At 43.0% G+C, this 14391-nt stretch overlaps 1 protein-coding gene across 1 annotated transcript in view; it reads left to right on the forward strand.

Annotated features, from left to right (window-relative positions):
* LOC139168640 (complement receptor type 1-like) overlaps positions 1-14391 on the forward strand; it is a 140220-nt gene that overhangs the window by 104066 nt on the left and 21763 nt on the right. The window contains exons 5-7 of the mRNA XM_070754269.1: positions 2611-2665; positions 9507-10806; positions 11602-11690. Of these exons, the coding sequence (XP_070610370.1) occupies positions 2611-2665; positions 9507-10806; positions 11602-11690 (1444 nt within the window). The remainder of the gene's footprint in view (positions 1-2610; positions 2666-9506; positions 10807-11601; positions 11691-14391) is intronic.

Raw genomic sequence — 14391 nt, forward strand, 5'->3', positions numbered from 1 at the left:
AGGGACTCTTGAGAAGGCGTGCACACACACACACACACACATACACGTGTGCACACACACACATCAGCAAATCTGGTGTGATGTAAAGAGAACATTTATCTGCTTGAGAAGAAAAGATGTGGGTAAGGGATTATTTATTAGGCTCTTGAGGTTTTGTTTTTGCTTCACAAAGGCAATTTGTCTAAAGACAGTGCCAATTAACAAATAGGTAAATAACACATTAAAGCATTAAGCGCTTCCTTTACTCTGTTCATTTGGGGCTAGGCTTTTCTTTAAAGTTTATACATCATTTATTCCCTTACAGAACTATATCTTTCCCTGAGAACAAAGGGAACAAAAAGATGATCCTTTCATCATTGTTTGGAAAGCTAGATTGGGGACCTACATTTGCCTGTAGCTATAAAAACACTCCAGGCTCTCCACCAAGTTCATGGGAATTGAGACTGATGCACAGACAACAATACACCCTGTTGGTCTGAGAATCATATTATGTGATCAGTCCAGACTGACTCTTTGTGCTTTTTGATTTACATTAGCAAAGCCCGAGAATTTCAGCCACAAACATCTTCCAAACTGGTCCTCCTACATTCCAGTATTCCCACTAACATCTGCCAAGGTTTCCAATGACCTTGAGGAAATATAATAGTTCATACTTCTGTGCTGGTCAGGTAAATAGTAGACCTGTAAAGACCCCAAAATGGTTAATTTCATTTCTTGGCTCATTTGCTCACAGACTTGTGTAACAACAACATCTAACAACTTCACAGAATTGTGTAACAAGAACTTCTGTAACAAGCAGTGTTCTTCATACTATACATAAACTACCTTTGTGATCATATTATAAGAAACTGCATACTATTTGCTGATGATGTTAAACTATTTAACACCACTACACTACTACTATCATTCAAAAAGACCTTGACTAATATCAGAATGATCAACTTCAAATCTCAGTCAAGAAATGCTCTGTCTTACACATTGACAAAAAGAATCAAAACACAAAATACAAACTCGGAGAACATGACCTTGTAGATGACCCTCACTCTGTCAAGGACCTTGGTGTATTCATATCTAATGATCTAAGTGTCAGAGCCCACTGTAACAACATTGCCAAAAGGCACTAAGAGTTGGGTAGCTTCTTCTCTGGCAACATTACACTGCTAACCAGAGCATACAAAACATTTGCTGGACCACTTCTCGAATACAGCTCACCTTTCTGGAACCTGCACTTCATATCAGACAATGCAATCAAAAGAGTCTAGAAATATTTCATGAGAATTGTCCTTCACTCTTCTGCTTGCAACAAAATACGTTATGCCATCAAACTTGAAAATTTGGGCTTAGTCAATTTGGAACTACGTTGCCTTGATATAACCTAAGCATAGTTCATAAAATTATCTGCAATCATGTCCTACCTGTCAATGACTACTTCAGCTTCAACTGAATGACTAAATCAGCTTCAACCATTTGTTGCGGATTCAGGGAAAGGGTGGGGGGGGTTGCCTTCTCTTTCTGCTCAAGAAATGTACAATTGGTGGGTAACTGTGTGTCACAGAATGCTGGACTCAGTGGGCTTTGGCCCGATTCACCATTCACCATTTTCTTATGTTCTTATGTTCTAACTGCAACAATACATGAGCATACAATAGTAAACTGCTCCAAACTCAATTGCAGAAAATACAACTTCAGCAATGCCTGGTTTCATCCCCAAATTCCAAAACTTTAAGCTTAACCCGTCAACTGTCGACTTCACCCCATAAGAGTTCTGTAAGAGGGTGCACAAGCACACCATTGTGCCTATTGTTCCTGTCTTACTCTCCTCATTTATCTATACTTACTTTGTGCATGTTTATACATATACCTGTGGATGCTGTCAAAGTCCCTGATGAAGACGATGTCTTCAAAGGGGCTAAGAGCAACCCAGCCGTGTGGGATCACTCACGAACGCGAATCCTAGAAAGAAGACTTGGACACATTTTCTCTCTGGGTGAAGTGACACAGTATGGAGCCATGTACCTCTTTTTATTTGGGAGCATAAGCAAAATGGGGATAATTACATGTACATGTCAAGTAATATACAAACATCCAATAACGTAAGTTCAAACATGACATATCTTTGAGTTCTTCCTTTCCCCCAGATATCACAAACCAATTTCCTAGAAACACTTCCTCAGAGCAAATGTTTCTCACACCTAATTTCTCTGAAGCCTTCTGTCTTATCACAACCAATCTCCTTAATCACCGTCTCGTCCTGTGTTTGCTTCAGGCAATGAAAATCTCCCCCTTTGATCGTATAACATCCTGTCTGGAGTGATGTAAACTTGTTTATCAGTGAGATGTTTATTGAGCCCTTTTGTTTCCCTGTTGTAATTTACCAGGAATACAGACTAGGCAAGTTAGTACCGTCCTATCCTGGCTTATAATAGAATCAGGGTAAGCAGAGCATTTTTATGCTAGAGGTCCAGATATATATATTATGATATAATCCTATTCTAACATTCTTATGCTATACAGCAACATATACCTGCTATCTTGTATGTCTTTGACAAACAAATAAAAAATAAATTAAATTAATAAAACAATTGCAACATTTTTTTTACTGTTTTGCAGCTGCTAGGGAAGCATTTTCCACTCCAGTTCTACATCCCAACTGACCTGCTCTCAGGTTAGTTTTCCCCTGAGATGCGAAATAAATGAAAATGCTACCTTTTTAAAAATCACATTTGAAAAGTGAAGAATCTACAGAATCAGCCTCGAACTCTAGCACCAGCCATACATAATCCTGCCCACTCTGCATCTCTACTCCCCTAAGAAGAGGGTTAAACACAGTCTTGACTACCAAAAGGTTGCCTGGTACTGCTTTAGTATTGCCATGCAGAGCTGGAGGAAAGGCCCAGCAGAGGCCTAAATGGTCCAACAGTAGCTGGTCTTTGCCTCATAGGCCCTGGAGACGGGAAGCTGCCCAGCAAGATATTAAAGTGGAGCTGTGACTGAGGCCTGTCAGAGAAATCTGGAACCTGGAGGATCCAGGTGTGTATCCAGAGTTTGCAGTGAGCTTGGGGCTTCCAGTGGGAAGTATCCTGGGAGAAACTAGGACAAGTTCAGGGTCTTTGGGAAGGATTTCCCTAGAAATTGCTCACAGGGGGCCTTTTAGGCCCTGTTAACTCACAGGCATGTAGAGCCACCATAGCTATCCAGAACAGGCCAGGCCTAGATCACCAAAAGCCATTATAGAGAATGGAATTATGTCATGAAAGAGGAAGGCCACCAATATTTGTAATTTTCTTGTCATTTTCTGCCACTGATTTGGGGATGTTACATGGCATTTACTGTAGCAGAAAGTCTTCCATTTTCAGTCCTCATATTTTAGGCTCTGTTGGAGAAAAGTCTTTAAGAGAGAACAGCTGTTCCCTCCTATTTGCAACTTGCCAGTTTTATCCTCCTTCTCAAGATGAGGTTCATCTCATCTCTGCAAATGGGACATTACAGGACTTTGGTCTCCGAGATGTATTATGGGTTTGCAAAGCCAGGTTAAGCAGGCATGAACATGGGCAAGACCCCAGTACAACAGAAAATGGTATATTCATTCTATGAGTGGGGTGGGCAATTTATAAAGATGGCAATTTTGTTTTTAAAAAAAACAAGATTTCAAATATGATTGGTTATAAATTATAAAAAGATAAAATTTTAAAATAGACATAAATTGCTAAGCTTTGATTGCTAAATGTATCTGACAGAATTTCAGCTAGGTGTGACCAGTTTCTTGGAATATAGCGTGGTGTGGTGTAGTGTAGTATAGTATTTCTCTAGTGTTGGAGCATTCACAACCTCCACAGGCAAGCTGTTCCTAGTTCAGTGATGGGCAACCTTTTGAGCTTGGTGTGTCAAAATTCGCCAAAAAACCGAGCATAACTCGGGTGGTGTGTCACCTTGAGAAAAAACCACTCTCACTCTCTCTCACTCTCTTCCTTCCTCTCTCATCTCTCACTCTTTCTTTCTTGCTCTCTTTCACTCTCTCTCTTCCTTTCTTTCTTTCCTTCTCTCTTCCTTCCACTTTTTTCTCTTTCTCTCTTTTCCTTCCTTCCCCTCTTCCCCTCCCTCTCCCTCTCCCTCTCTCCTACTCTTCCTCTCCTGCTTTTCTTTCTCCTCCTCCTTCTCTTCCTCCTCCTCCTCCTCTCCTTTTTCTCCTCCTCTTCCTCTCCTGCTTTTCTTTCTCCTCCTCCTTCTCTTCCTCCTCCTCTCCTTTTCCTCCTCCTCTTCCTCTCCTTTTCCTCCTCTTCCTCCTCCTCTCATTTTTCCTCTTCCTCTTCTCCTTTTCTTTCTCCTCCTCCTTCTCTTCCTCCTCCTCTCCTTTTTCTCCTCCTCTTCCTCTCCTTTTCCTCCTCTTCCTCCTCCTCTCATTTTTCCTCTTCCTCTTCTCCTTTCCTTTCTCCTCCTCCTTCTCTTCCTCCTCCTCTCCTTTTTCTCCTCTTCTCCTTTTTCTCCTCTTCCTCCTCCTCTCCTTTTTCTCCTCCTCTTCATCTCCTTTTCCTCCTCTTCCTCCTCCTCTCCTTTTTCTCCTCCTCTTCCTCTCCTTTTCCTCCTCTTCCTCCTCCTCTCCTTTTTCTCCTCCTCTTCCTCTCCTTTTCCTCCTCTTCCTCCTCCTCTCCTTTTTCTCCTCTTCTCCTTTTTCTCCTCTTCCTCCTCCTCTCCTTTTTCTCCTCCTCTTCATCTCCTTTTCCTCCTCTTCCTCCTCCTCTCCTTTTTCTCCTCCTCTTCCTATCCTTTTCCTCCTCTTCCTCCTCCTCTCCTTTTTCTCCTCCTCTTCCTCTCCTTTTCCTCCTCTTCCTCCTCCTCTCCTTTTTCTCCTCCTCTTCCTCTCCTTTTCCTCCTCTTCCTCCTCCTCTCTTTTTTCTCCTCCTCTTCATCTCCTCCATTTCCTTCTGGTTCTCCTTCTCCTGTTCTTCCTTCTCCTTCTCCTCTTCCGCTTTCTCCTCCTCTCCTTTTCCTCTTCCTCTTCCTCTCCTTTTCCTCCTCTTACTCCTCCTCTCTTTTTTCTCCTCTTCTCCTTTTTCTCCTCTTCCTCCTCCTCTCCTTTTTCTCCTCCTCTTCATCTCCTTTTTCTCCTCTTCCTCCTCCTCTCCTTTTTCTCCTCCTCTTCCTCTCCTTTTCCTCCTCTTCCTCCTCCTCTCCTTTTTCTCCTCCTCTTCCTCTCCTTTTCCTCCTCTTCCTCCTCCTCTCCTTTTTCTCCTCATCTTCCTCTCCTTTTCCTCCTCTTCCTCCTCCTCTCTTTTTTCTCCTCCTCTTCATCTCCTCCATTTCCTTCTGGTTCTCCTTCTCCTGTTCTTCCTTCTCCTTCTCCTCTTCCGCTTTCTCCTCCTCTCCTTTTCCTCCTCCTCTTCCTCTCCTTTTCCTCCTCTTACTCCTCCTCTCTTTTTTCTCCTCTTCTCCTTTTTCTCCTCTTCCTCCTCCTCTCCTTTTTCTCCTCCTCATCTCCTTTTCCTCCTCTTCCTCCTCCTCTCCTTTTTCTCCTCCTCTTCCTCTCCTTTTCCTCCTCTTCCTCCTCCTCTCCTTTTTCTCCTCCTCTTCCTCTCCTTTTCCTCCTCTTCCTCCTCCTCTCCTTTTTCTCCTCATCTTCCTCTCCTTTTCCTCCTCTTCCTCCTCCTCTCCTTTTTCTCCTCCTCTTCATCTCCTCCATTTCCTTCTGGTTCTCCTTCTCCTGTTCTTCCTTCTCCTTCTCCTCTTCCGCTTTCTCCTCCTCTCCTTTTCCTCCTCCTCTTCCTCTCCTTTTTCTCCTCTTCCTCCTCCTCTTATTTTTCCTCTTCCTCTACCTCTTCTCCTTTATCTCTTCCTTCCTTCCTCTCTTCCTCCCTTTCTCTCTCCCTCTCGTTCACTTTTCTCTCCCTTCCCTCCCTCCCTCCTTCTTTCCTCTCCTCTTTCCCTCCCTCTTTTTCCCTTCTTTCTCTCCATGTCTCCGGTGGGCAGACGGCTTTGCTAACCGGCAGAAGGCTCAAGCCAGCTGCCCGGGAAAGCCCTGTGCCAGCCAGGAAAGCTGGCTTTACGGGAAAGCAGCGCGCTTTTCAAATGCGCTGCTTTCCTGTTGCAACTCTTTCCTGGGCAGGGGGGGGCGCCCGAACAGAGGCGGCGGCGGGTTCAAAGGACCAACAGCCGTTCCTTTTCGGGGTTGCGTTGTTGCAGCATCTGAGGCCGCCGCTGCCTCCGCCTCCAGGCGAAGGGATCTCCTCGGTGGGCGGCCTCGGAGGCTGCAACAACGCAGCCCCGAAAAGGACCGTCTGTTGGTCCCTTAAAGCTGCCACTGCCGCTGTCGCCCACTGCGGAGATCCCTTTGCCTGGAGGCGGAGGCGGCCTCAGACGCTGCAACAACGCAGTCCCGAAAAGGACCGGCTGTTGGTCCCTTGAACCTGCCGCCGCCGCCTCTGTTCGGGCGAAGGGATCTCCGCAGTGGGCGGCAGCAGCTTGAAGAGACCAACAGCCAATCCTCATTGAGCTGAGTTTCCTTTGGCTTCCTTCGAGGCAGCAGGTGAGCTTTGCAGCTTTGCCTCGAAGGAAGCCAAAGGAAGCTCAGCTCGGGGGCGGGCCTGAAGCAGCCGCTGCCTACTCCGCCCCACGCTTCGGCCGCGCCAGGGCCAAGTAAACTGAGGCTAGGCCCGTCGCCCCGGCTCCAAGTGCGGGGCCTGGGCGGGCAAGCATTGGGAGGGCCTCGCTGTCGCTTGGCGGGAGAAGAGCTCCCCTGCCCGCGATCCAAGACGGCATGGCCGTCAACAAGTTAGTGTGCGGGGGTCCTGATGGCTTGCTTACGGCCCCCTCCAGCCGCTCTTGCAGGGCTTCCAGGCTTCCCGCGGGGCGGCGAAGAAGCAAAAAAGCGGCACTGGAGGGACCAAGACGGTCTGCAGCTGAGCGTCTGGAGGAGGAGGAGGAGGAAAGCCAGGGGGCGGGGAGGAAAGTGGGCCTGCAATTGGCCAATTTCTTTCTCGCCTTCAGGGAGAGGAACTGCTGCTGCTCTGCCATAGGGTGCTTTCCTCCCCGCCCCCTGGCTTTCTTCCTTGCCGCCGCCAGACGCTCAGCAGCAGAGTGGAGGGGAGATTCGGGAGCTTATGGTAAAATCTCGTACGTTGCCGGGGGCCAGGTAAATGGCCTCAGCGGGCCGTAGTTTGGGGACCACTGCCCTAAAGCTCCCCGTTTCTCCAGCCGCGTGTCACCGAAAATGGCTACGCGTGTCAGTGCTGACATGCGTGTCATAGGTTCGCCATCACTGTCCTAGTTGATCGTTCTCACAGTTAGAAAGATCCTCCATGCTTCCAGGTTAAATCCCTCTTTGGTCATATTCCATGCGTTGTTCCTTGTCTGGTTTTCTGGTGTTTTGGTAAACAGCCTGACCCCCTCCTCTCTGTGGCAGTCCTTCTAGTTTTGGAAGACTGCTATCATGTCGCCCTAAAGTATAGAATAGTATATTATATGTGTATATACAGTATGTATGTATGTGTGTATACATACACCATATTTTTCACAGTATGAGACGCACCAGGGTACAAAACACATCTTAATTTTGGGGGAGCAAAATAGGGAAAAGAATTTGCTTACGAGGTATTCATTTGACTAGTGTCCTTAACCAGCACAATATTTTATCCCCTGGTTAAGGCTATAAAAAATCTTTATTTTGAGAGAGTAACAATGAAATAGCTTGCAAGCCAGTAAGAGCTGGGAACTTCATTAGCACCTGAAAAGAAACATTTGGAGCAGGTAGAGCAATGGAAAAACCCTGCAAAGATTTAGGGCTTGGAAACATTCTTCGCAGAGAGTAACAATGAAAGAGCTTGCCAGCTAGTAAGAGCTGGGAACATTGTTAGTACCTGGAAGAAACTTAATCAGAACAGGTTAGAGCAATGAAAAAAAAACCTGCAAAGACTTAAGGCTTGGAAAACATTCTTCGCAGAGAGAAACAATGAAAGAGTCTGCAAGGTAAGAGCTGGGAAGATCGTTAGCAGCTAGTTAGGGTTGGGGGGGGAAGGTACATTCAGAGTAAAAGATGCACCCTATTAGCCTCTTTTAGGGAGGAAAAAGATGTGTCTTATATTCCAAACTTACGGTGTTTATGTGTGTGTATGTGTAGATGTATATATATATATATACATATACACATACATATATACATACATACATAAATTCGACTCCTATGCTGCCCAATCCCGAAGGACTCAGGGCAGTGTATACACACACACACACACATACTGTATGCCCTATGTGTGTGCATGTACATATATATACATATATACATATATGTCTACGTACATATCTACGAAAACAAATATATATATATATATATATATATATATATATATATATATATATATATATATATATATATACACATACAGTGGAACCCCGACATAAGAGCTGCTCTACTTAAGAGCAACTCGAGATAAGAGCTGGGAGGGGAGAGATATTTTTGTTCTACTTACAAGCCCAAATTCGAGATACAAGCGCCAAGGAGCTGTCTCCTGAAGCCAAACGCTAACTTCCGCGTTCGGCTTCAGGAGACAGCTGCGAAGCGGCGCGCGTGTTTTAAAAGGTTGCAGCCGGCCTGGGGGGCTCGGGGGGGTGTTTGCAGCTTTCTTTCTTGCTCTTTTTCTTTCTCTCTTTTACCTTCCCTTCCTCTATTTCTTCTTTTCTTTCTCCTTCCCACCTTCTTCCCTCCCTCCCTCCCTTCACTCATTCCTCTCTTACTCTCCCCTTTCATAAGTTTCCTTGCTTCCTTCCTCTGTTCCTGTCCCTTCCCCCTTTCTTTCTTTCTTTCTTTCTTTCTTTCTTTCTTTCTTTCTTTCTTGCTCTTTTTCTTTCTCTCTTTTACCTTCCCTTCCTCTATTTCTTCTTTTCTTTCTCCTTCCCACCTTCTTCCCTCCCTCCCTCCCTTCACTCATTCCTCTCTTACTCTCCCCTTTCATAAGTTTCCTTGCTTCCTTCCTCTGTTCCTGTCCCTTCCCTCTTTCCTTCCTTCCTTCCCACCCTCCGTCCATTCATTCACCCATTCCTCTCTTGATCGCTTAAAGCCGGTCCCTGGTGCAAAAAGGGTTGGGGACCTCTGTCCTACAGGATTGGGTGGCAGAGAAGTTGAACATATGTAAATTTAAAAGTTTAAGAAAGTTTACAAGTTAAGTGAAAGAAACTTCATTATTCATTTATATGTACATGTACATTTCTTCATTAAAAACATGTCTTTCTGCATAATTTAGACTAACTTTGTGAGTTTTTTGAGGGCTGGAACCAATTTAAATTATTTACATTAATTCCTATGGGGAAAAGTCGTTCGAGATAAGAGCTGCTCGACTTAAGAGCCCAGGTCCGGAACGAATTAAACTCGTATCTCGAGGTACCACTGTATATATATATATATATATATATATATATATATATATATATATATATATGTACATGCATACACACCATATATAAAATTAATTTTCGAATGGCTCCAATTTTCCATAAACCTCAACTATTTTTGTTTATAGAATCAGAGGATGTGTCTCCAAGTATTCTGATGGGTCTTTCTTCTTGTTCCAATGTGGTCCTGACAGTTGTCTTGGTCCTGCAGTTCCTGTCTTCCACTGTTTTGTCTGATTGCCCAAGACCAACCTTACCCCCCCACTCTCGACTAAGAAGTGAAGAAGCCCTAAAAGATAGCTATGTTGTTGGAACGTCTTTGCGATTAACCTGCATCTCAGGTTATGAATTTATACCGAGGACGCGTCCTATTCTGACATGCAATGCAGATTCAACATGGTCAAAGCTTACTGAATTATGTCAAGGAAAGAGATGTCCAGTTCCCCATTTAGAAAATGGAAGAATAGTATCGTCAGGTGATCTCCGGCTTGGTGAAACAGTAACCTTGGAGTGCGATGATGGATTCAGACTAATAGGTCAAGCTACCCTCCGATGTGTTCTAAGAGGAGGTGAAGTTAAGTGGAACAGAGAGCTTCCATATTGTGAACGTATTCCTTGTGCTCGCCCTGCTATAATTTCCAATGGAAGGTATGATGCTGATTCTGCAGATACATATGTTGTGGGTTCTTCTGTTACATACAGGTGTGATGCTGATTACTCTCTTATTGGAAATTCAACAATTACCTGTATAGTTGCAGCTGATGGTAAGAATGGACAGTGGAATTCCCCATCACCTGAATGTAAAAAAGTAAATTGTGCGAAACCAAGCATCCCAAATGGGAAATTGGCAACTCTATATAAACCTAGCTATACATATGGTGATAGAGTAACACTTGAATGCAATCCTGGCTTTACTTTGGTAGGGACCGCTTGGATTAGATGTGATGCTGATAATACATGGAAACCTTCACTTCCACGTTGTGATAAGACTGTAGCAACTACCAAGCCAACTAAACCTCCTATACCAGCTCCTCCTGTTCCTCCTGTACCAGTTCCTCCTCTCCCTCCTATTGTTCCAATTCCACCCCCTGTTCCTCCAGAAGTAGATGAGACTACTTTCATTCCAATGCCCCCAACCCAAAGGAAAACAATTCCCACAGTTGACTCAGGTTCAGGATCTGGTTCTGAATCTGAATCTGGAAACATTGTTGGAATTATTGTTGGAATTATTTTTACACTTTTAGTTCTGGCTGCTTTAATATTTGCAGCTGTGAGATGGTGGAACCAGAGGAAAGCTAATGCTCCTGATAATAGTCAGGTAGCTTCAGAGAAAGAAAGAACGATGGGTAATCAAAATCCACAACAAGTTCGAAGTAAGACTTTAAGAAGCGTTCAACGTTCCGCTTTAGAATTTGGTGAAGTGACTCGGTAAAGTTTGGGTTGAAAGCTTTAGTTAATTTCCATATTTCTACAGTTTTGCCAATGGATGAGAGAGTTAGGCTTGAAAGAGTTCATATTCAGTTTCCAACAAATGCTCCTTTTGCCTATTTTCTGCTTTTATATTTTAGTAATCTGTACTTATACCCATTAGATATATCTTAGAGGATTTCTTGCTGTATGTCTTGAGATACAGAATCTGAGGGAGTTGCCCAGGTATCTGCTTGAGAGATGGTGTCTTATCCTGGTAACTGGATATAAAGATACTAGAATGGAAGCATTCTGCAAGTTCTCTTAAATCTCTTTTTAAAATTCCTGTGACATCAGATGGACAAACAAGTGTCACGTTTGTTTCTGGAGTTTTAAAATTTAAAATTCTGGGGTTTTAAAAGTGTGTTAAAACTGTGCCTCTTATAAACTGTGATCTAGTTTACATTTTAGCAGTCAATATTTTGTAAATTGAACCAAATAAATTAACTGAAACCTTTAGGAGACTTATTGTATAATTTATATCACTAAATTGGCTGTGACCAAAAATCATTGTGCTTTGGATGGAGCCCTGCCTTAGTATTCAACCTATTTCAGGCAACAAGTGATGACATGTCAGAATAAATAAATAAAGAAGTGCTCTTGAGTAAATAATATTAATTGATTGATTTGGATTTCTATGTCGCCCTTCCCCATAGACTAAGGGTGGCTTACAAAATAAGAATAAATACAAAATACAACATATAAGAAACCCAAACATAATATCTAATTCTGAAACCCCAAGATTATTCAAAATAGACATCCACATTCATCCTATCACAATCGTACACTCATATCACTGGCTGGAGCAAAATGCCAGTGCTCAATGGCCCTGGTCTGCCAGCAAGGTGTGTTTTTAAAATCTTAGGAAAGGCCAGGAGGCTGGGTGCATTGCAAATCTCTGGAAGGAATTGAGTCCAAAGAGAAGGCTCTTCCAGCCGGCATTGCTTAGCTGACAAGACCTGGAGAAGGCTGACTCTGTGAGACCAGACTGGCTGCTGGGATACCCGAGGAAGGAGATGGTCCCATAAGTAATCTGGTATTAAGCCATGTAGGGCTTTATAGGACATGATCAATACTTTAAATTGCGTTCAGAGGCCAATTGGTAGCCAATGCAGCTCGCAGAGTGATATGTGCATACTTTGGAAGGCCCATAACGGTTCCCACGGCTGCATTTTGCACTCACTAATTGCTATACTTGGTGTGTCTTTCTCATCTCTTATATTTTGGGAGATAACCACACCTACGTTTTACAATTCAGCAGTGAAGAAAAGTTCTTGGAATTATTGACAAGCTCTATTATTACATTTGTACAAATTACAAATAACTTCCAGAGGTGAAGGTGAAAACCACAAAACCCACTTCAATTACATAATTCTATAATTATTGTATATATTATATAATTTTTGTTCATTATTTCTGCTTTTATAAATTCTGCCTTGAATCCTCATTTCTTGCCTTACTACATTGGTACCTCTACTTAAGAACGTCTCTACTTAAGAACTTTTCTAGATAAGAACCAGGTGTTGAAGGGTTTTTTTGTCTCTTCTTAAGAAGCATTTTCTACTTAAGAAAAAATTCCCAGGAAATTTGAGAGAGGCATGAAGGCACGGCTAGTTTCCTGCCGTTCCCCCTGGGTTTCTCTCTCTGGAACAGTGTATGGAAGGTAGTCTCGCACTGGGTGTATGGATGTATGCGTGCTCCTCCTCGCCACCTCAGAATCCCTCTTTTTTTTTAAGCCTTAAAGTTTTGGATTTTTTTTTATTCTCCTCACCTCACTTTCTTCCTTCGGCAGCAACTATCCTCCTCCTCTTCTTCCTCCTCCTCCTCCCACCCAAATTCCGAGCTTTTATTTATTTTATAATGGGTTTGCAGGCATTATTTGCTTTTACATTGATTCCTATGAGAAAAATTGCTTCTACTTACAAACTTTTCTACTTAAGAACCTGGTCACGGAACGAATTACATTCGTAAGTAGAGGTACCACTATATTTTTAAAGGACTCTGACAGCCAGAAAGAGATGAATTTAGAAAAAGGATAACTTGGCACGATTTTAACAGTATCATCAAACCAGTAGGTATTTATTTATTTATTTATCAGTGCCTTTGAGTCAGTAAAGGCACTGATTGACAGCAACTGTATGCTAGTTCATGAAATTTTCTTAGCAATATTTTTGAGAAGTGGCTTGCCATTGCCTGTTTCCTAAGGCTGAGAGTGGGTAACTGGCCCACAACCACATGTGGTCACCACATCAACAAAGAAATATGTCAAATAGATTTTTAAAAAGGGAATCTTGAGAAGGCATGCTCACACGGGCGTGCTTACATACGCACACACACACACACGTAAATCTGGTGTGACCTAGCTGGATTTGTGACCAAAGCAGTTTTGCAGGGCTATCTCTCAACTTTTATTCCTTGAACATAAGGACCATTGTATCCCATACATTCATGTGAAGTTACAATCAATTGGACATGCTTTCCACCAGACCCATGTCACCAGTTATGCTTTCCAGTGCAATGGGTTTGATGTTTCTACAAGCTTATGGCAGACCCACCTCTCATTGTAAACTAGCTAAATCACACCATTCCCATCCTCTGAACAGTTGAGTTGACATTTTCTCTGTGCAAAACATCTAAGATTCAATTCATGGTGTTTCCAACAACTTGGCAATAATTGGTTTTCCCTGGGTGTTGGAAAATAATGACATGGATGGAGAACGTCTCAGTGTTTAGAGAAGCTAATTTTATTGCTTTCTTCTCATATTGTAATCTTAGTTCTGGCTTTGAAACACCAGATTAAGATGGGTTGTGCTTTGCTAGTTTGTGACTCACTATAGTCTGTGTTCAGTTGTGTGCTGTATGAAGAACTCAGGGAATCGTGTTCATTCAATATTCTATAGTTTCAATTAACCACGGGTTAGTGTGCTTTGCCAACCAAGTCGAAGAGAAAGAATTTTGTGTGCCATGAAAGTAATTGCTCATGTCAAAAACCACTTCCTCTTCTGGAAAGCTTTACTTCTGGAAAATTGCTGGACCACCCCAGGATGGCCATCCTGGTGTTGTATTCAGGAAGAACAGAATGTTCTGGAGTTCCTCTCAATGTTTCATCTCCAGAGACGAAACATTTTGAGTGTGTTTCTCCCACAGCTTTTCATGTCACCACATCAGCAAAGAAGAAATATGTCAGATAGATTTTAAAAAAGGGACTCTTGAGAAGGCGTGCACACACACACGCGTACACACACACACATCAGCAAATCTGGTGTGATGTAAAGAGAATATTTATCTGCTTGAGAAGAAAAGATGTGGGTAAAATAAAGGATTATTTATTAGGCTCTTGAGGAAACAGAAAAAGATCACAACCTATTAAAAGAAATGGTGACTAACAAAAGAGCATAAAAGATTTTTGCAGAGGTGACTTGCAATCTTTGCAGCATCACTAACCCAGCAATTACTCTGCCATAGTTAGTTTCCTTCTTCCCATAAACAAACTTTTTAAATCAACCCCCTTAATCAGCAATTTATTTGTAGCCACTTTCAGAAAAA

Source organism: Erythrolamprus reginae, chromosome 1 (assembly GCF_031021105.1).
Source record: "Erythrolamprus reginae isolate rEryReg1 chromosome 1, rEryReg1.hap1, whole genome shotgun sequence".
Classification (NCBI taxonomy): domain Eukaryota; kingdom Metazoa; phylum Chordata; class Lepidosauria; order Squamata; family Dipsadidae; genus Erythrolamprus; species Erythrolamprus reginae.